At 45.8% G+C, this 19,966-nt stretch overlaps 2 protein-coding genes across 2 annotated transcripts; one reads left to right on the forward strand and one right to left on the reverse strand.

Moving 5' to 3' along the window:
* Positions 1-7,304: 7,304 nt before the first annotated feature.
* Positions 7,305-8,237, forward strand: LOC134572691 (olfactory receptor 10A3-like). The gene has a single exon (XM_063431800.1). It carries the CDS (start codon positions 7,305-7,307, stop codon positions 8,235-8,237), a length of 933 nt encoding a protein of 310 aa, XP_063287870.1.
* Positions 8,238-16,088: 7,851 nt separating this feature from the next.
* Positions 16,089-19,850, reverse strand: LOC134573734 (vomeronasal type-2 receptor 26-like). The gene is made up of 3 exons (XM_063433511.1): positions 19,812-19,850; positions 19,425-19,548; positions 16,089-17,394 (listed from the first exon to the last, which is right to left on the reverse strand). The coding sequence occupies exons 1-3, from the start codon at positions 19,848-19,850 to the stop codon at positions 16,490-16,492; spliced, it is 1,068 nt and encodes a 355-aa protein (XP_063289581.1). The 3' UTR covers positions 16,089-16,489.
* Between the last annotated feature and the right edge of the window lie 116 nt (positions 19,851-19,966).

Raw genomic sequence — 19,966 nt, forward strand, 5'->3', positions numbered from 1 at the left:
TTAGTTTAAGGTGAGGGTTGGATGGTTCCTGTAGTAGTTTAGTTAAGGTGAAGGTTGGATGGTCCTGCAGTAGATTAGTTTAAGGTGAGGGTTGGATGGTTCCTGCAGTAGATTAGTTTAGGGTGAAGGTTGGATGGTTCCTGCAGTAGATTAGTTAAGGTGAAGGTTGGATGGTCCTGCAGTAGATTAGTTTAAGGGGAGGGTCGGATGGTTCCTGCATTTGTTTAGTTTAAGGTGAGGGTTAGACGGTTCCTGCATTTGTTTAGTTTAAGGTGAAGGTTGGAAGGTTCCTGCAGTAGTTTAGTTTAAGGTGAGGGTCGGACGGTTCCTGTAGTAGTTTAGTTTAAGGTGAAGGTTGGACGGTTCCTGCAGTAGTTTAGTTAAGGTGAAGGTTGGATGGTTCCTACAGTAGATTAGTTAAGGTGAAGGTTGGATGGTCCTGCAGTAGATTAGTTTAAGGTGAGGGTTGGACGTTTCCTGCATTTGTTTAGTTTAAGGTGAAGGTTGGAAGGTTCCTGCAGTAGTTTAGTTTAAGGTGAGGGTCGGACGGTTCCTGCAGTAGATTAGTTTAAGGTGAGGGTTGGCTCGTTCCTGCAGTAATTTAGTTAAGGTGAAGGTTGGATGTTCCTGCAGTAGATTAGTTTAAGGTGAGGGTCGGCTGGTTTCTGCAGTAGATTAGTTTAAGGTTAAGTTTGGATGGTCCTGCAGTAGATTAGTTTAAGGGGAGGGTCGGATGGTTCCTGCATTTGTTTAGTTTAAGGTGAGGGTCGGATGGTTCCTGCATTTGTTTAGTTTAAGGTGAGGGTTGGACAGTTCCTGCATTTGTTTAGTTTAAGGTGAGGGTTGGATGGTTCCTGTAGTAGTTTAGTTAAGGTGAAGGTTGGATGGTCCTGCAGTAGATTAGTTTAAGGTGAGGGTTGGACGGTTCCTGCAGTAGATTAGTTTAGGGTGAAGGTTGGATGGTTCCTGCAGTAGATTAGTTAAGGTGAAGGTTGGATGGTCCGGCAGTAGATTAGTTTAAGGGGAGGGTCGGATGGTTCCTGCATTTGTTTAGTTTAAGGTGAGGGTTAGACGGTTCCTGCATTTGTTTAGTTTAAGGTGAAGGTTGGAAGGTTCCTGCAGTAGATTAGTTTAGGGTGAAGGTTGGATGGTTCCTGCAGTAGATTAGTTTAAGGGGAGGGTCGGATGTTTCCTGCATTTGTTTAGTTTAAGGTGAGGGTCGGACGGTTCCTGCAGTAGATTAATTTAAGGTGAGGGTTGGATGGTTCCTGTAGTAGTTTAGTTTAAGGTGAAGGTTGGACGGTTCCTGCAGTAGTTTAGTTAAGGTGAAGGTTGGATGGTTCCTACAGTAGATTAGTTAAGGTGAAGGTTGGATGGTCCTGCAGTAGATTAGTTTAAGGGGAGGGTCGGATGGTTCCTGCATTTGTTTAGTTTAAGGTGAGGGTTAGACGGTTCCTGCATTTGTTTAGTTTAAGGTGAAGGTTGGAAGGTTCCTGCAGTAGATTAGTTTAGGGTGAAGGTTGGATGGTCCTGCAGTAGATTAGTTTAAGGGGAGGGTCGGATGTTTCCTGCATTTGTTTAGTTTAAGGTGAGGGTTAGACGGTTCCTGCATTTGTTTAGTTTAAGGTGAAGGTTGGAAGGTTCCTGCAGTAGTTTAGTTTAAGGTGAGGGTCGGACGGTTCCTGCAGTAGATTAATTTAAGGTGAGGGTTGGATGGTTCCTGTAGTAGTTTAGTTTAAGGTGAAGGTTGGACGGTTCCTGCAGTAGTTTAGTTAAGGTGAAGGTTGGATGGTTCCTACAGTAGATTAGTTAAGGTGAAGGTTGGATGGTTCTGCAGTAGATTAGTTTAAGGTGAGGGTTAGACGTTTCCTGCATTTGTTTAGTTTAAGGTGAAGGTTGGACGTTTCCTGCAGTAGTTTAGTTTAAGGTGAGGGTCGGACGGTTCCTGCAGTAGATTAATTTAAGGTGAGGGTTGGATGGTTCCTGTAGTAGTTTAGTTTAAGGTGAAGGTTGGACGGTTCCTGCAGTAGTTTAGTTAAGGTGAAGGTTGGATGGTTCCTACAGTAGATTAGTTAAGGTGAAGGTTGGATGGTCCTGCAGTAGATTAGTTTAAGGTCAGGGTTGGATGGTTCATGTAGTAGTTTAGTTTAAGGTGAAGGTTGGATGGTTCCTGTAGTAGTTTAGTTTAAGTTGAAGGTTGGACGGTTCCTGCATTTGTTTAGTTTAAGGTGAGGGTTGGATGGTTCCTGCAGTAATTTAGTTAAGGTGAAGGTTGGATGGTCCTGCAGTAGATTAGTTTAAGGTGAGGGTTGGATGGTTCCTGCAGTAATTTAGTTAAGGTGAAGGTTGGATGGTCCTGCAGTAGATTAGTTTAAGGTGAGGGTTGGCTCGTTCCTGCAGTAATTTAGTTAAGGTGAAGGTTGGATGTTCCTGCAGTAGATTAGTTTAAGGTGAGGGTCGGACGGTTCCTGCAGTAGATTAATTTAAGGTGAGGATTGGATGGTTCCTGTAGTAGTTTAGTTTAAGGTGAAGGTTGGACGGTTCCTGCAGTAGTTTAGTTAAGGTGAAGGTTGGATGGTTCCTACAGTAGATTAGTTAAGGTGAAGGTTGGATGGTCCTGCAGTAGATTAGTTTAAGGTGAGGGTTGGACGTTTCCTGCATTTGTTTAGTTTAAGGTGAAGGTTGGAAGGTTCCTGCAGTAGTTTAGTTTAAGGTGAGGGTCGGACGGTTCCTGCAGTAGATTAGTTTAAGGTGAGGGTTGGCTCGTTCCTGCAGTAATTTAGTTAAGGTGAAGGTTGGATGTTCCTGCAGTAGATTAGTTTAAGGTGAGGGTCGGCTGGTTTCTGCAGTAGATTAGTTTAAGGTTAAGTTTGGATGGTCCTGCAGTAGATTAGTTTAAGGGGAGGGTCGGATGGTTCCTGCATTTGTTTAGTTTAAGGTGAGGGTCGGATGGTTCCTGCATTTGTTTAGTTTAAGGTGAGGGTTGGACAGTTCCTGCATTTGTTTAGTTTAAGGTGAGGGTTGGATGGTTCCTGTAGTAGTTTAGTTAAGGTGAAGGTTGGATGGTCCTGCAGTAGATTAGTTTAAGGTGAGGGTTGGACGGTTCCTGCAGTAGATTAGTTTAGGGTGAAGGTTGGATGGTTCCTGCAGTAGATTAGTTAAGGTGAAGGTTGGATGGTCCTGCAGTAGATTAGTTTAAGGGGAGGGTCGGATGGTTCCTGCATTTGTTTAGTTTAAGGTGAGGGTTAGACGGTTCCTGCATTTGTTTAGTTTAAGGTGAAGGTTGGAAGGTTCCTGCAGTAGTTTAGTTTAAGGTGAGGGTCGGACGGTTCCTGCAGTAGATTAATTTAAGGTGAGGGTTGGATGGTTCCTGTAGTAGTTTAGTTTAAGGTGAAGGTTGGACGGTTCCTTCATTAGTTTTGTTAAGGTGAAGGTTGGATGGTTCCTACAGTAGATTAGTTAAGGTGAAGGTTGGATGGTCCTGCAGTAGATTAGTTTAAGGTGAGGGTTGGACGTTTCCTGCATTTGTTTAGTTTAAGGTGAAGGTTGGACGTTTCCTGCATTTGTTTAGTTTAAGGTGAAGGTTGGAAGGTTCCTGCAGTAGTTTAAGGTGAGGGTCGGACGGTTCCTGCAGTAGATTAGTTTAAGGTGAGGGTTGGATGGTTCCTGTAGTCGTTTAGTTTAAGGTGAAGGTTGGACGGTTCCTGCAGTAGTTTAGTTAAGGTGAAGGTTGGATGGTTCCTACAGTAGATTAGTTAAGGTGAAGGTTGGATGGTCCTGGAGTAAATTAGTTTAAGGTGAGGGTTGGACGTTTCCTGCAGTAGATTAGTTTAAGGTGAGGGTTGGACGTTTCCTGCATTTGTTTAGTTTAAGGTGAAGGTTGGATGGTTCCTGCAGTAGTTTAGTTAAGGTGAAGTTTGGATGGTTCTTGTAATAGTTTAGTTAAGGTGAGGGTTGGTTGGTTCCTGTAGTAGTTCCGTTTAAGGTGGAGGTTGGATGGTTCCTGTAGTAGTGTATTTTCAGGTGAGGGTTGGAAGGTTCCTGCAGTAGTTTAGTTTAAGGTGAGGGTCGGACGGTTCCTGCAGTAGATTAGTTTAAGGTGAGGGTTGGATGGTTCCTGTAGTCGTTTAGTTTAAGGTGAAGGTTGGACGGTTCCTGCAGTAGTTTAGTTAAGGTGAAGGTTGGATGGTTCCTACAGTAGATTAGTTAAGGTGAAGGTTGGATGGTCCTGCAGTAAATTAGTTTAAGGTGAGGGTTGGACGTTTCCTGCAGTAGATTAGTTTAAGGTGAGGGTTGGACGTTTCCTGCATTTGTTTAGTTTAAGGTGAAGGTTGGATGGTTCCTGCAGTAGTTTAGTTAAGGTGAAGTTTGGATGGTTCTTGTAATAGTTTAGTTAAGGTGAGGGTTGGTTGGTTCCTGTAGTAGTTCCGTTTAAGGTGAAGGTTGGATGGTTCCTGTAGTAGTGTATTTTCAGGTGAGGGTTGGATGGTTTGTGCAGTAGATTGGTTTAAGGTAAAGGTTGGATGGTTCCTTCAGTAGTTTTGTTTAAGGTGAGGGTTGGATGGTTCCTGCAATAGTTTAGTTCAAGGTGAGGTTCGGACAGTTCCTGCAGCAGTTTAGTTTAAGGTGAGGGTTGGATGGTTCCTGCAATAGTTTAGGTTAAGGTTCGGTTCGGACGGTTCCTGCAGTAGATTAGTTTAAGGTGAGGGTTAGATGGTTCCTGCTGTAGATTAGTTTAAGGTGAGGGTTAGATGGTTTCTGCATTTTTTTAGTTTAAGGAGAGGGTCGGTCAGTTCCTGTAGTAGTTTAGTTTAAGGTGAAGGTTGGATGGTTCCTGTAATAGCTTAGTTAAGGTGAGGGTTGGTTGGTTCCTGTAGTAGTTCCGTTTAAGGTGAAGGTTGGATGGTTCCTGTAGTAGTTTATTTTCAGGTGAGGGTTGGATGGTTCGTGCAGTAGATTAGTTTAAGGTAAAGTTTGGATGGTTCCTGGAGTAGTTTAGTTTAAGGTGAAGGTTGGATGGTTCCTGCAGTAGTTTAGTTAAGGTAAAGGTTGGATGGTTCCTGTGATAGTTTAGTTTAAGGTGAAGGTAGGATGGTTCCTGTAGTAGTTCCGTTTAAGGTGAAGGTTGGATGGTTCCTGTAGTAGATTAGTTAAGGTGACGGTTGGATGGTTCCTGTAGTAGTTTAGTTTAAGGTGAGGGTTGGATGGTTCCTGCAGTAGTTTAGTTTAAGGTGAAGGTTGGATGGTTTCTGTAGTAGTTTAGTTTAAGGTGAAGGTAGGATGGTTTCTATTATTAGATTAGTTTAAGGTGAGGGTCGGACGGTTCCTGCAGTAGATTATTAAATATTTCTTACTTTGTCTCTCTTGAAACTCTATTTTCCTGATTTATTGTGGGTCTTTTTTCAGTTCATAAATGTGTCGCTTCTATCGTATTAAACTAGATGTGCAATATTGCGTCTGTTTTCTTTTTTTTTTTTTTTTTTGTTTACCAAATATTGCATCACTGTCAGAATTGTGGTTTTCTGTTACAGGTAAAAAAAAATAGTTCATATAAAGTAGCGAACAATCAGAAAAAGAACTAAAACATGACACAATGATGAGTAACAATTTATATATATAAGACACATTCATACAAAACTCTGTAAATGTGACATGGAATCAATGTAGCAATCTCACAATTCTTCTGTCTGTCTTGTTACTGCTAACTCCTTACTCCACTAGAATTATTAGTGCGGTGTAAGTGACAGAAGACTTATACCAGTAAGTGGAGCGCTTTAACACATATAGCTTACCAAATGGTTTCTCATTCAATCATAGAATATAAGGTACATGTCGAGAAAAAAATATAAGAGATACAATATAGTGTAGACGGTTTTAAGATAATAATAGTTATTATAATAAAATGGTGGTGTCTTGATAAATGGAACACTCACATTTTAAGGAGCCTGTATATAAGAACACTGGCTCCGTATATTGTCTTGTGTGCTTGTTTAGGGTAGCACCGCCCGTCTCCTTCGATGCGGGGTATTTCTCAAAGACAAAAGATAGGAAAAGCAGACCAATGTGTAGATGGTATTTGTAAAACACAATATTTTAGAAATAAGTGGTGTGCTCACCTGGTCCTGAGCCTGTGGGTACTGGCTCTAGGTATATAGATATTGTGCCAATTTGAATGGGGATGGCACTACCCCTAGGAAGATATTCTTGAGGTTTCCAAAAAAAGGACTTAAAGGATCTTAAACGAAAAGTAATACATTTATTATAATATAAAACAAATAAAAACAATAGTAGCAAAGAGTCCTTAATAAAACGTCCTTTAAAAAAAGCCAATACGCGTTTCACTCCTTGCTATGGAGCTTCCACAGCCGACTGAGGAAGCTCCATAGCAAGGAGTGAAACGCGTATGGAGGATCGACCAGGAATTGCAAGATTTTCTGGCTGAAAATAGTTCAAGGGCATTCGCGGTTAAGTCCCCCTGAAGTCTATTTGCGGTTTTGGTCCATGCAAACAAGATGGCAGCCACCACGTGTTCGAATGTCGAATGGCGGCCACTTCGACTATTCAGGAGTTTGAAGTTCCACTTTGAAAGCCCAAAATGTGGCCATAAAAATCCAAAAAGGCACGAACAGTGATTTAAACCAAGTTATATCAAAGGCTGGCTAGTATGCCTCTCCAAGAACCAGTGGCGAGGTTACTTTCGCCACAATCATCTATCCCTGTAATACTTTTCTTTTACACATATCCCAGATACATAATTATTAAACAAAATCCAAATAAATCAAGGTTATTGGCTTAAACGATATGTAGAGATGGTAACAATACAAAGTGTGTCGTCAGCTAGTGTTGAACAAAAAAATCCAACGCAGTATCTTCAGTATATTCAGTGTGTCTAGAAAGGTTTAAGAGATAGTAAAAATTCCCAACCGGCAGATCTCTAACAAAATAGGGGCATCTCAAGTAAACAGTTCATATAGTAGGGATCAGTAAATATAATGTCAGGAATCCTCTAATTGATCCTTTTCATTGGGGATTTTTGCTGTCTCTTAGGGTTTTAGGGTTAGGTCCTTTCTAAATTGGAGAATTGACTCTTTAGACGATTTCCCCCTTTTTTTTCTTTATCTGGTAAGGGTGAAATGTGACTGCAGTCATCCACTAATAATATGTTTAACTTCACAGCAAGTGAATGCCGGGATACAGAATGGGGAAAGTCAGCTTGAGTCACGAGATAAGGACGTAGTGGGAAGACACAGACCAGCGTAATAAGCTTGTACTACTATTCAGTTCCTCCAATCCAAACCCCTGTAATGTTTAACAATACGGTGACAGAGTTTATCATTCTTGGTTTTTCCGCCTTCACTGATATCCAATTTCCATTCTTCTTCCTCTTTTTCTTCATATACCTGATCATTCTGTTGGGAAATGGGACTGTTGTGTACATTGTGAACTCCGACCCATCACTGCACTCTCCAATGTACTTCTTCCTTTGTAACCTGTCAACACTAGAGATTGTGTACTCCTCAGTTGTCATCCCAAAAATGTTGGCCAACCTTATCTCTGAGGACAAACGGATATCGTTTCATGGTTGTGCTCTTCAGATGTTTTTGTTTTTATCTTTGGGAACCACTGAGTGTCTTCTTCTCGCTGTCATGGCTTATGATAGGTTCACAGCCATTTGTCGCCCTCTAAGTTATAGCCTTATCATGTGCCAAGTAAGGTGCCAGCAGTTTTCTGCCTTTGCATGGTGGTCAGGAATTCTCCTATCTTTGATCCAGACCACCTTGATTTTTGTGCAGCCATTCTGTGGTCCCAATGTCATTGACCACTTTTTCTGTGACATTCCCCCTGTTTTGAAGTTGGCATGTGCAGACACGTACCTGAACGAAGTTTGCATTTTCAGTGTCTGTGTAGCCATCCTGCTGGCACCGTTCCTACTCATTCTGGTTTCCTACAGCCAAGTTCTCTACACCCTTCTTAAAATGAGTACAGTCGAAAATCGTAGGAAGGCGTATTCTACATGCATGTCCCACTTGACCTCAGTCACATTGTTCTACGGTACTGCGTCCTTCATGTACCTTCGTCCCAGGTCTCAATACTCCCTGGAGATAGACCGCTTTCTGGCATTGTTTTACAGCGTGGTGACGCCTTTGTTAAACCCTTTAATATATAGCCTGAGGAACCAGGAAGTGAAAACTGCAATTTTCAGACTTTTTAATATAATCTTTATTAGAAGTAAATAATTTCTATTTGTCCAAAACTATGGATTCTCCTGTCCACCAAAATTCAATGTATCCCTAAACATAGCACCCCAATGTTAATTGTAACCCACACATCACTTTTTATCTCTGCCCCCAACATTCACTATGCCCCACACATCCCTTGATACCCCTTCCCCCATCATTCACTATACCCCACACATCACTTATTACATCTGCCCCAACATTCATTGTACCCCACACATCACTTGTTACCTCTGCCCCATCATTTACTGCACCCCACACATCACTTGTTGCCCCATCATTTACTGTACCCCACACATCACTTGTTACACCCTCATTCACTATACCCCACACATCACTTGTTGCCCCCTCATTCACTGTACCCCACACATCACTTGTTACCCCCATCATTCACTGTACCCAACACATCACTTGTTACCCCATCATTCACTGTACCCCAGGGCATGAGCCCTGCTGGAACGCTTGGGAACAGCGTTCCTGTATTTTTTCCACAGCAGGAATGCCGTTCCCATTAGTAGTCCTGTAGGACCTGCCCTTTGATTAAGTATAATGCTGCATTTATTTGCCTGCCGCCAGAGCCCGGTGCACAGCATTCGGACTGCATCAGAAGAGCAGCGCGGGGAGCAGAGTCTGTGCGTCCCAGCCCCTGCCCTGTGAGTGGGGCAGTCGTATGGGAAAGGGGAGGGGCCAAAGAACAGGACAGGAAGTGGGGCAGCAGGGAGCACAGAGGACCTGGCAAGCTGGGCATCCAGAATAGGGAGATACTACCTGCATGCTGTCACCAAGCTGATCACAGCACTCCGGACACGACACAGAGATCCCCATGATGAAAGTACTGCTGCTTCAGCTGCATTTCACTAGATGGAATAATTGCTATGCCTCACTTGCTGTCTGACTATTTACATCAAAAGGATTTAGACTTTTACAAATGTGTGGCAAAGGGTTTAGTGTTCTGTTTATATCATGTTAAGCAGTATTCAGTTAGGAGGAAATATGAAAGACGTAAATATGAAAGACGTAAATATGAAAGACGTATTTAGAGATATTATATAAATGATATTGCAGCTTATGGCAATATTTAGTTGCATTTATAAAGTAATATGTTATAGTGTTTTGCTGTGGGAAATCACCATGCTTCCCCCTTACTGGGTCTGTGATTTAAGTCAGGGATAGCTAAAAACAGGGCTACAATTAATTTGATGCTGTGCTAGTCAAGGATGGTTAAGCATCATGGGAGGTGTAGTTCAGAAACTAAAGAATCAATTTTTGGGGGCATTTTCTGGTCTTCTGCATTGTTTAGGTTTAAGACACCCGGAGATTTTATGTTTTGGTTTACACACTCATTAGCAGAGCATAAGCATTGCAGCATCTGAGTCTTGGACCCAGGCAGTACCATGTCTTAAGCCGGCCCTGGTCGTATGGTACGGTCGGGCTCCCCTCAAGCCTGTCACTGTATGTAATGTGTATGTAACATGTATGTAACATGTATGTAACGTGGATGATCGGACCGCAGGTAGAGAGGTGGATCTTGGGTGAGTTCCCACACTTTTTCCCCCAGGACTTGACCGCTGCTGTACCCTACATATAACTTGTTACCCCTTCCCCAAACATTCACCTTACCTCACACATCACTTGTTACCCCTTCCCCCAACATTCACCTTACCTCAGTGGTGTATCCTGGTTTTGTGCTGCCCTAGGCAGGACAAAACTCAGGCGCCCCCCTCCCCCCCCCCCCCCCCCCGCGCCACCCCCTCCCAACCCTTCCTGCCTTCTAAATACACACACACACATTCACTGACAGATAGGCATACACTAGCTAACAGAAACACACACTCACTAACAGACACACACACACTAACAGACACACACAGTCAGACACACACACACACACACTAACAGACACACACTCACTCACTCACTAGCAGACACACACACACACACACCACACACACACACACTAACAGGCAAACACACACACAGTCAGAGACACACACACACTAACAGACACACACACACACTAACAGGCACACACACTCACTAGCAGACAAACACACTCACACTCACACTAACAGGCAAACACACACACAGTCAGACACACACACACACACTAACAGACACACACACACACACACACACTAACAGACACACACTAACAGACACACACTAACAGACACACACACACACACTAACAGGCACACACACACTCACTAGCAGAAACACACACTCACCAACAGACACACACACTCACACTAACAGGCAAACACGCACACACAGTCAGACACACACACACACACACACACTAACAGACACACATACAGTCAGACACACACACACACACACACTAACATTAACACATATATATATATATTTTTTAATTTAACCTTTATTTTACCTTTGGGAATGCTGGGGGGGGGGGGGGGGTCTCTATCTCCCTGGTGGTCCAGTGGCTGCTGGGTGGGCGGCACTGGCGGGCTATCTGCTGGGCGGGCGGCACTGGCGAGGGAGCACTTCTCCTGAGCACTCTGCTCAGCTCCCTTGCGCCGCAAAGTGAGGCTGGGAGCCGGAATATGACGTCATATTCCGGCTCCCAGCCTCACTCTGCGGCGCGCGAGGGAGCTGAGCAAACAGCTCAGAGGAAGTGCTCCCTCGCCAGCCGCCCGCCCATCAGCCGCAAGGCTAACAAGGCATTTGCCCTGGGCATTTGGGGGCGGCATTTTTTGCCGCCCCCTGAAAAATGCCGCCCAAGGCAAATGCCTTGTTTGCCTCGTGGCTAAAACTTCCCTGCCTTCTCTCACACATCACTTGTTACCTCTGCCTCCACCATTCACTGTACCCCACACATCACTTGTTACCTCTGCCTCCAACATTCACTGTACCCCACACATCACTTGTTACCTCTGCCCCCAACATTCACTGTACCCCACATATCACTTGTTAACTCAGGTAAATACAGCAGCTGTAGATGGCGCTGTGCAGTTCGGAGTACTGTTTATATATACCAGTGATGGCGAACCCACGGCACGCGTGCCACAGGTGGCACACCGGGCCCTCTCTGTGGGCACGCGGCCATAGGTTTGCCATCAATGCAGAGTAGGCACCTGCCTGCCCGAAACAGCAGTCGCCTACTCTGCTTCCGTGTCTGGAGGACCGGAAGCAGGGGGGAGGGATCGAGGAAGCAGCTCTCCTATCCTCTCTCGAGCTGTGTGGAGCGTTGCCGCACGTTACCATGGCAACGCTCCACACAGCATCGCGCGGGAGGACAGAAGAGCTGCAGGACCTGTCCTCCTGTCCTGCATACCACCACCGGACCACCAGGGATGGCTGTGTCCCCCCCCCTCCCCTTCACCAAAGGTAAGAAGAAGGGAAGGGAAGGGGGGGGGGATACTGATTTAAGAAGTATTTAATATGTAAAAAATAAATAAATAATTTAATGCATCTTCAACTCCTACCCACAGTGCCCCTACCCCCCCTACCCACAGCACCCCTACCCACCTGCACACAGCACCCCAACCCCCCCTACCCACATCACCCCTATCCCCCTACCCACAGCACCCCTACCCCCAGCACCCCTACCCTAAGGTGGGGGGGATACTGATTTAAGAAGTATTTAATATGTAAAAAAAATAAAATAATTTAATGCATCTTCAACTCCTACCCACAGCGCCCCTACCCCCCTACCCACAGCACCCCTACCCCCCTACCCACAGCAACCATACCCCCCTACCCACAGCACCCCTACCCAAAGCACCCCTACCCCCCTACACACAGCACCACTACCCCCCTACCCACAGCACCCCTACCCCCTACCCACAGCACCCCTACCCCCCTACACACAGCACCACTACCCCCCTACCCACATCACCCCTACCCCCCTACCCACAGTACCCCTACCCCCCTACACACAGCACCCCTACCCCCTACCCACAGCACCCCTACCCCCCTACCCCCCTACCCACATCACCCCTACCCACAGCACCCCTACCCACCTACCCATAGCACCCCTACCCACAGCACCCCTACCCCCTACCCACAGCACTCCTACCCCCCTACCCACAGCACTCTTACCCCCCCACACACAGCATCCCTACCCCCTACACACAACACCCCTACCCCCTACCCACAGCACCCCTACCCCCCACACACAGCACCCCACACACAGCACCCCAACCCCCCCACCCACAGCACCCCTACCCCCTACCCACAGCACCCCTACCCCCCCACACAAAGCACCCCACACAGCACCCCTACCCCCACTACACACAGCACACCTACCCCCTCTACACACAACACCCCTAACCCCCACACACACAGTACCCCTTCCCCCCACACCCACACCCCCCCCACACACAGCACCCCTTTCCCAAACACACACAGCACCCCTTTCCCAAACACACACAGCACCCCTTCCCCCAAACACACACAGCACCCCTTCCCCCAAACACACACAGCACCCTACCCCCCCACACACAGCACCCCAACTCCCCACACACAGCACCACTATCCCCCCCCCCCACACACAGCACCCCTCACACACACACACAGCACTACACACAAACACATACACTGTACCCCTCAATGCAGTATATGTGTGTGTGTGTTCAGCAGTCTTTATTTATTCAGCAGACTCCGTGTGTATTCAGCAGACTGCGTGCGTACTCAGCAGACTGCGTGCGTGTATTCAGCAGACTGTGTACTCAGCAGTGTGTGTGTGTACTCAGCAGACTGTGTACTCAGCAGTGTGTGTGTGTACTCAGCAGACTGTGTACTCAGCAGTGTGTGTGTGTACTCAGCAGACTGTGTACTCAGCAGTGTGTGTGTGTGTGTATTCAGCAGTGTGTGTATTCAGCAGTGTGCATGTATTCAGCGGACTGTGTGCGTGTTTGTGTGTGTGTATTTAGCGGACTGTGTGTGTATTTAGCAGTCTGTCTGTGTGTCGGTGTGTGTATGTATTAAGCAGTTGGTGTGTGAATGTGTTCAGCAGTCTGTGTGTATGTATTGCATTTGTTGGAGATACTAATAAATATAAGCTTAATTTAGATCATTATTTAAAATTTGTATAATTGAACTCTCTGTTGTGAGAGAAAGTTGTTAACTGTACGAGTAGTTTTTTCTAAACGTAATCCTCAGTATTCAGGTTTAATTGCTGTGTTGGCACTTTGAGGGAAAAAAAGTTGGCATGTATTGCGGTTTAGGCACTCGGGCTCAAAAAGGTTCGCCATCACTGCCCTATGAGGTGCCATTTTTCCAAACTAAAGAGGTTTACATTTGTTGATCTTTCTTTACAGCAAAAATGCTCTATTCCATTTATTAGCCCACAGGGGAGGGCTGGCAGCCTTAGGCCTGGGGGGCAAATCCAGTCAAGTGGCCCATTGCACAAAGAGGAGAGTAAAAACACCTTTCCCATGTGATTGAAAGTGTGTGTGTGTGTGGGGGGGGGGGGGGGGGGGGACAATCAATGACAGGCACACACACTTGCTGATTTGGCACACACTAAAAAACACACACTCACTGACAGGCACACGCTAACTGACAGGCACACAGACACACACAGAAAGACACATTGTTACAGGCATACTGACTCAGACAGACAGACATACTGACACACACAGGCATACTGGCTGACACAGACAAATTGGCACACACACAGAGACATACTTGCACACAGACATACTGACACACACACACAGAGATACATACTGGTACTCACACAGACACACACAGAAAGACACACTGTTACAGGCATACTGACTCAGACAGACAGACATACTGACACACACACACACAGGCATACTGGCTGGCACACACACACAGACATACTTGCACACACATAGACAGACATACTTGCACACACATAGACAGACATACTGACACACACACAGACAGACATACTGACACACACACAGACAGACATACTGGCACACACACAGACATACTGATGCGCACACACACAGACATACTGACATACTAACGCACACACAGACATACTGACATACTGACGCACACACACACAGACATACTGACATACTGACTGACACAGACATACTGACATACTGACTGACACAGACATACTGGCATACTGACTGACACAGACATACTCATACACACAGACATACTCATACACACACACCCAAACTTTACACTTTTAAAACCAGTGGACAGGGGCTGAGTAAGGGGACAAGGCTGTAGTGGGGGACAGGGGGTGGTAGTGGAGGGTATAAGCTGTAATTGGGGGTTTAGGAAATGTACGGGGGGATAGGGGCTGAAGCAAGTTGATGGCTACAATTTGGGAAAGGGGCTGTGGTGTGGGTAATATGGGTTGCAATTGGGGGAGAGGAGATGTAGTGGGGATGTTATGGGGCTGTGGTGGGGGGCATGGGGCTGAGGAAAGGGGCAGGAGCTGAGAGGGGGGAAAGGAGCAGGGAAAGGGTGGGACAGGGGCTGACCAAGGGGACAGGGGCTGAGGTAGGGGACAGGGGCTGACTAAGGGGACAGGGGCTGACTAAGGGGACAGGGGCTGAGGAGGGGGGACAGGGGCTGAGGAGGGGGGACAGGGGCTGAGGTAGGGGACATGGGCTGAGGTAGGGGACAGGGGCTGAGGTAGGAGCTGACTAAGGGGACAGGGGCTGACGAAGGGGAGGTGGGGACAGGGGCTGAGGTGTGGACAGGGGCTGAGGTGGGGACGGGCTGACTAAGGCTGAGGTGGGGACTGGGGCTGAGGTAGGGGAACGGGCTGAGGAGAGGACAGGGGCTGAGGAGAGGACAGGGGCTGACGAAGGGGAGGTGGGGACAGGGGCTGAGGTGTGGACAGGGGCTGAGGTGGGGACAGGGGCTGACTAAGGCTGAGGTGGGGACAGGGGCTGAGATGGGGATAGGGGCTGAGGAGGGGACAGGGGCTGAGGAGGGGACAGGGGCTGACTAAGGGGACAGGGCTGAGGTAGGGGACAGGGGCTGAGGAGGGGACCGGGACTGAGGAGGGGGGACAGGGGCTGAGGAGGGGACCGGGACTGAGGAGGGGGGACAGGGGCTGACTAAGGGGACAGGGGCTGAGGAGGGGAATAAAAAAAAACACTAAAGTGTATTTCCCCCCCCCTCCCTGAGTCTTACCTTAGGCCAGGGAGGGGTGGACAGCAGCCAACAGGAGCAGCAACCAGCAGTAGCCAGTGAAGTCGTCCTCTCCTGATGATGTCAGGAGGAGGGGCCGTGACTTCCTCTGCTCTTCTCCCAGACTCCCCAGCGGTCCTGTGAGAAGAGCAGTGAAAGTCACACCCCCTCCTCCTGACATCATCAGGAGAGGCCGGCCGACTCCACTGACTGCAGGCTGCAGGGAGAGTGAGGGAAGTTGAAAAATCTGACTCCTCAGCCAGAAGCAGGAGATTCAGATTTTTCCTTTTTTTGCTGGGTGTGGGCGGCCCTGGGTTTAGGGCGGCCTGGGGGGCAATTGCCTCCCTGCCCCCCTTCCCAGCCCGCCCCTGTTAGCCCACCTACTTTTTCTAGTGTCAAAACATCCTTCTTTAGAACAGGTGCCCAAAATTGCACAGCATATTCAAGGTGTGGTCTTATCAGCGATTTATAATTTATAATTTTCAGGCAAAGCTTTTGAACCGTTTTTGAATATAGAAACCTCATCTATCTTCCTCCAATCCTCCGGTACAATACCTGAAGGAAAATGATCTTGTTGTTTGTTGTTTCCACACGGACTCCTTTTGTTTTCACTCTTTCACCGCTTTATCTCTAGCCGAGACCATTTTATCGTTAATTGTGAAGAGACATTGCAATCTTTTCTAAAAACTGCAATGTACTAACTGGTGACATCACCTTTATCTCAAACAGTGATGGACTAACAGAGAATTACAGACTACATTTCATTTTCTGCTCAGACAACCCAGAGACAGGCTGGGCATCATGGGAAATGTAGTCTATCACAGCTGCATTGCGGTGCCAGACATTGGCCATCAGTGCTTTAGAGATTACACCCTTAGTAAGTGAACGATGTAGCTCGGTTTGTATAGTAATAAATTGTGATTTTAATGATCTTCCATTTTTAGCATATATAAGTGACATGATTCCAATGAACCTGCATCTATAAATACAAGATGGCGGCTGCTTGTAGGATCAATATTTTATCAATATTAGAATGGTTTGGTATTGTGAGGGAAGAACATGCTATAATTATAAGCTAAATTAAGTGTTACTCTCTTTTAATAAAGATCTCATTGTCTTTGCTAGTCCTTTATTAGTATAAAACCCTTGGTTTATGTTGCCTTTGATGACATCAAATGCTCTCTGGTATTCATTGATGGCCGCAAAAGGATTATATAACATTTTGGGCAAAATATGCAACCCAGAAGTCCCAAAGTTGACAGTAATATGGCAAAAACCTCAACGGCTACCACATATTTCCCTTTGGTGCTGAGATAGGCTGGGATGAAGGATGCCCACACAGTGAGGAAGATCAGCATGCTGAATGTGATGTGTTTGGCCTCGTTAAAACTGTCCGGCAAGTTTCTGGCTAGAAAAGCCACAACAAAACTGACCAGGGACAGGAAACCCAGGTAGCCCAAAGTGCAGTAAAACATCTCGAGGGATCCTTCGTTACATTCCAAGAGGATCTTACCCACCATCAGTTGTGTGTTGGATTCCAGAAATGGGGGGAACATGACCAGCCACACCATGATAATAATCACCTGGACAGAGGTGGAACTGAAGACCACAAGTGCTGCTGTTTGGTAACCAACCCATATCCTCAAATTACTCCCCGGTTTAGTGGCTTTAAAGGCTATGACAACAATGATGGTCTTGGCCAAGATGCAGGAGATACATACAGAGAAGGTAAGCCCAAAGAGGGCTTGTCTGACAGTACAGGTCAGCTTGACTGGGGTGCCGATGAATGCCAGGCAACAGAAGAAGCAGGCAGTCATGGAGAGCAGGAGAAGATAGCTGAGATTACGGTTATTTGCTTTAACCATTGCAGTTTCCCGAAACATGATAAAGACGAACAGGACCATCAGCGAAACGAGGGAGAAGACAACAGAGAACGAGGCCAAGACCAGCCCCAGCGGCTCCTCGTAGGAAAGGAATTCGATGACTTTAGGGATACACATGGTCCTCTTGCTATTCGGCCATTGATCCTCTGGACAATTAAAGCAATTGACAGAATCTGCAGGAGACAATAAGAAGAATCTCCATAAATCAATGTGACCAATGATATCTTTCAAACGCTGCATTAAATAATGTCTCCTAGAAGAAATGCTTCAAACGGTTAATTATAATTCACAGCAACTACATCAGAATAGGCAGTGTGGCAGACCTCTCGGCCTCTGGATTGTTATTTTAGACTATTTTGTCCGTTTGTTTGCCAGTCCCCGGTTGTTTGTGTGTTCCCTGATTACATTCCCTAAAAGACAAATGAACTACCTAATGGCGGGCCACCCTGCAGGGGGAACCTTTTTGACCTTATTAACATTATGGTTAACCGCAGCCACTTCCAACTCCTGAACAGTCGGCTGGGTGGTCGTCGTTCGTATGAACGAACACGTGGAGGCGGCCATCTTGGACAATTGAACGCCCAGTGGTGTTCGTCGACAACTACATGGAACTAATTTCGGACACTGTTTCCCACGAACACTGCTGAGATCACCAACCATCCATCTTTTCGTTCCAGTTCATACAAACGCCGTGCCGTTCGGTATATTGACAATCCACGAACGGAACTGTCCCAGATAGCTAAACCCATGGAGCTTATGCTTTCTGCCGAACACACAATGAACACCCTTTCAGCTCCAAGGCGATTTGACTGTATGTATGGGATCTGAGCGCTGTTTGGTTATATTGAGCGTTTAGATCCAAGCTATCTGGGGATATGCCGAACGTGGGGGTTCCGTTCGGTAAAATAAGACTTGTGTATTTTTATGTGTTTTTCTGTTTTTGAAAAATCAGTGATATTCTCTATACCTGGAGATAATTGAGTTACTTCATGGCTCTTAACCCAATTATGTCCAGGATAGAGAGGAGGAGTTGCACTGTTTGTGTGGGAGTGTTTGTATACTATAAATGCATATGATTGGTCACTGTAAAAATGTCTCAGTCTTCCACAAGGTCCCTATGGGAGTGTCCCTTGCTAGAGGACCTGCATACAAGGCTGACATGTGGCCACCATTAAACAGATCCTGCTTGACTCTCAACACAGAGCCTCGTCTCGTGCTTGGGGGGATAATTTGTATGATTCCTGTTCGGCGCCTAAGAGTGTTCGGTAGCTGACTTCGCATTCGGGAAAAAGAACAGCTTTGGCGGCGTTAACCCCTTCTCATACCCGGGGTGCCGGTACATCCAGCATTGTGTACAGTATACACATTTATAGATTCAACTCTTTATAATTGTTACATCATGACTTTATACCATCTCTAATCGCTGGATGAGACCACACCTTGAATATGCTGTGCAATTTTAGGCACCAGTTCTAAAAAAGGATATCATGGCACTAGAAAAAGTACAGAGAAGAGACGAGCTACAAAATTGACAAAAGGAATGGAACATTTTATTACGAAGAAATTTAAACCTCTTTAGTTTAGAAAAACGTTGCCTCAGAGGGGATATGATAACATTATACAAATACATTCTGGGCCAATACAAACCATTATCTGGAAATCTATTCATAAACATGTCTATACATAGGAGACAAGGTCACACATTTAGACTGGAAGAAAGGAGATTTAGTCTAAGGCGAAAAGGTTTTTTTACAGTAAGAACTATAAGGATGTGGAATCCTCTGCCTGAAGAGGTAGTTTTATCAGAGTCTGTACAGATGTCTAAACAGCAATTGGATTAATACTTGCAAAAACATAACATACAGGGATATCATTTCTAATTAGTGGGGTAATAGCTGCTTGATCCAAGGAGATATTTGACTGCCATTTTGGGGTCAAGAAGGAATTTTTGCTATTTTGTTGCCCAAATGGAAGCGCTTCAACTGGGTTATTTGCCTTCTCTTGGATCAAATAAAAAAAACATGTGAGAAAGGCTGAAAAAGATGGACGCAAGTCTCTTTTCAGCTATGTAACTATGTAGAAGGCTACACGGGCCATTTAATCCCTGACATGCCGGCATCACGGATAGGTAGTACTTTTATATTGTTTAAACTGAAATTGACAAGAAACATCTGAAACAGATTAATTTATTTTTTGTACTCACTTGTTTGGTTGGAAATTGTCCCGTCAGGGCACAGGACACAGTCAAAGCAGCAAACGGGCTGACCTCTCTGGGGCACTTTCCAAAACCCAGCCACGCAGTTGTCACTGCAGACTGAGCGAGGAGGCTAAAGGGGATATAGGGATCAGAACATTAAAGAAAAACAGAGCTCACTATTTTTATCCACTAAATAGGTAGATAGATAGATAGATAGATAGATGGATAGATACTAGGTAGAAACTCTGATCTACTGAGACAATGATGGAATTCTTATTCCTTGACTTGTAGAAAGTATTGGGTCACTAAATATAGTTTCTAAACTTTAGGTAGAACTTCAGCTATAGTCTCATGTTTCTCTAGAACAGTTCTTGATTGAGTACAAGTGCTCACTAAATCCCCTGCTTGTTGAGCAGTTATATTATTTTCCATTATTCAAATCTGGCCCCCACTGACCTCAATTAAGATGTAACTCAGGAGAGAAAGTTAGTGAAGTCACAATTGATCATGGTGACAACAAAACTAAGTCAATCACCCATCTTATTTCA

This window comes from Pelobates fuscus, chromosome 9, assembly GCF_036172605.1.
Source record: "Pelobates fuscus isolate aPelFus1 chromosome 9, aPelFus1.pri, whole genome shotgun sequence".
NCBI lineage: Eukaryota > Metazoa > Chordata > Amphibia > Anura > Pelobatidae > Pelobates > Pelobates fuscus.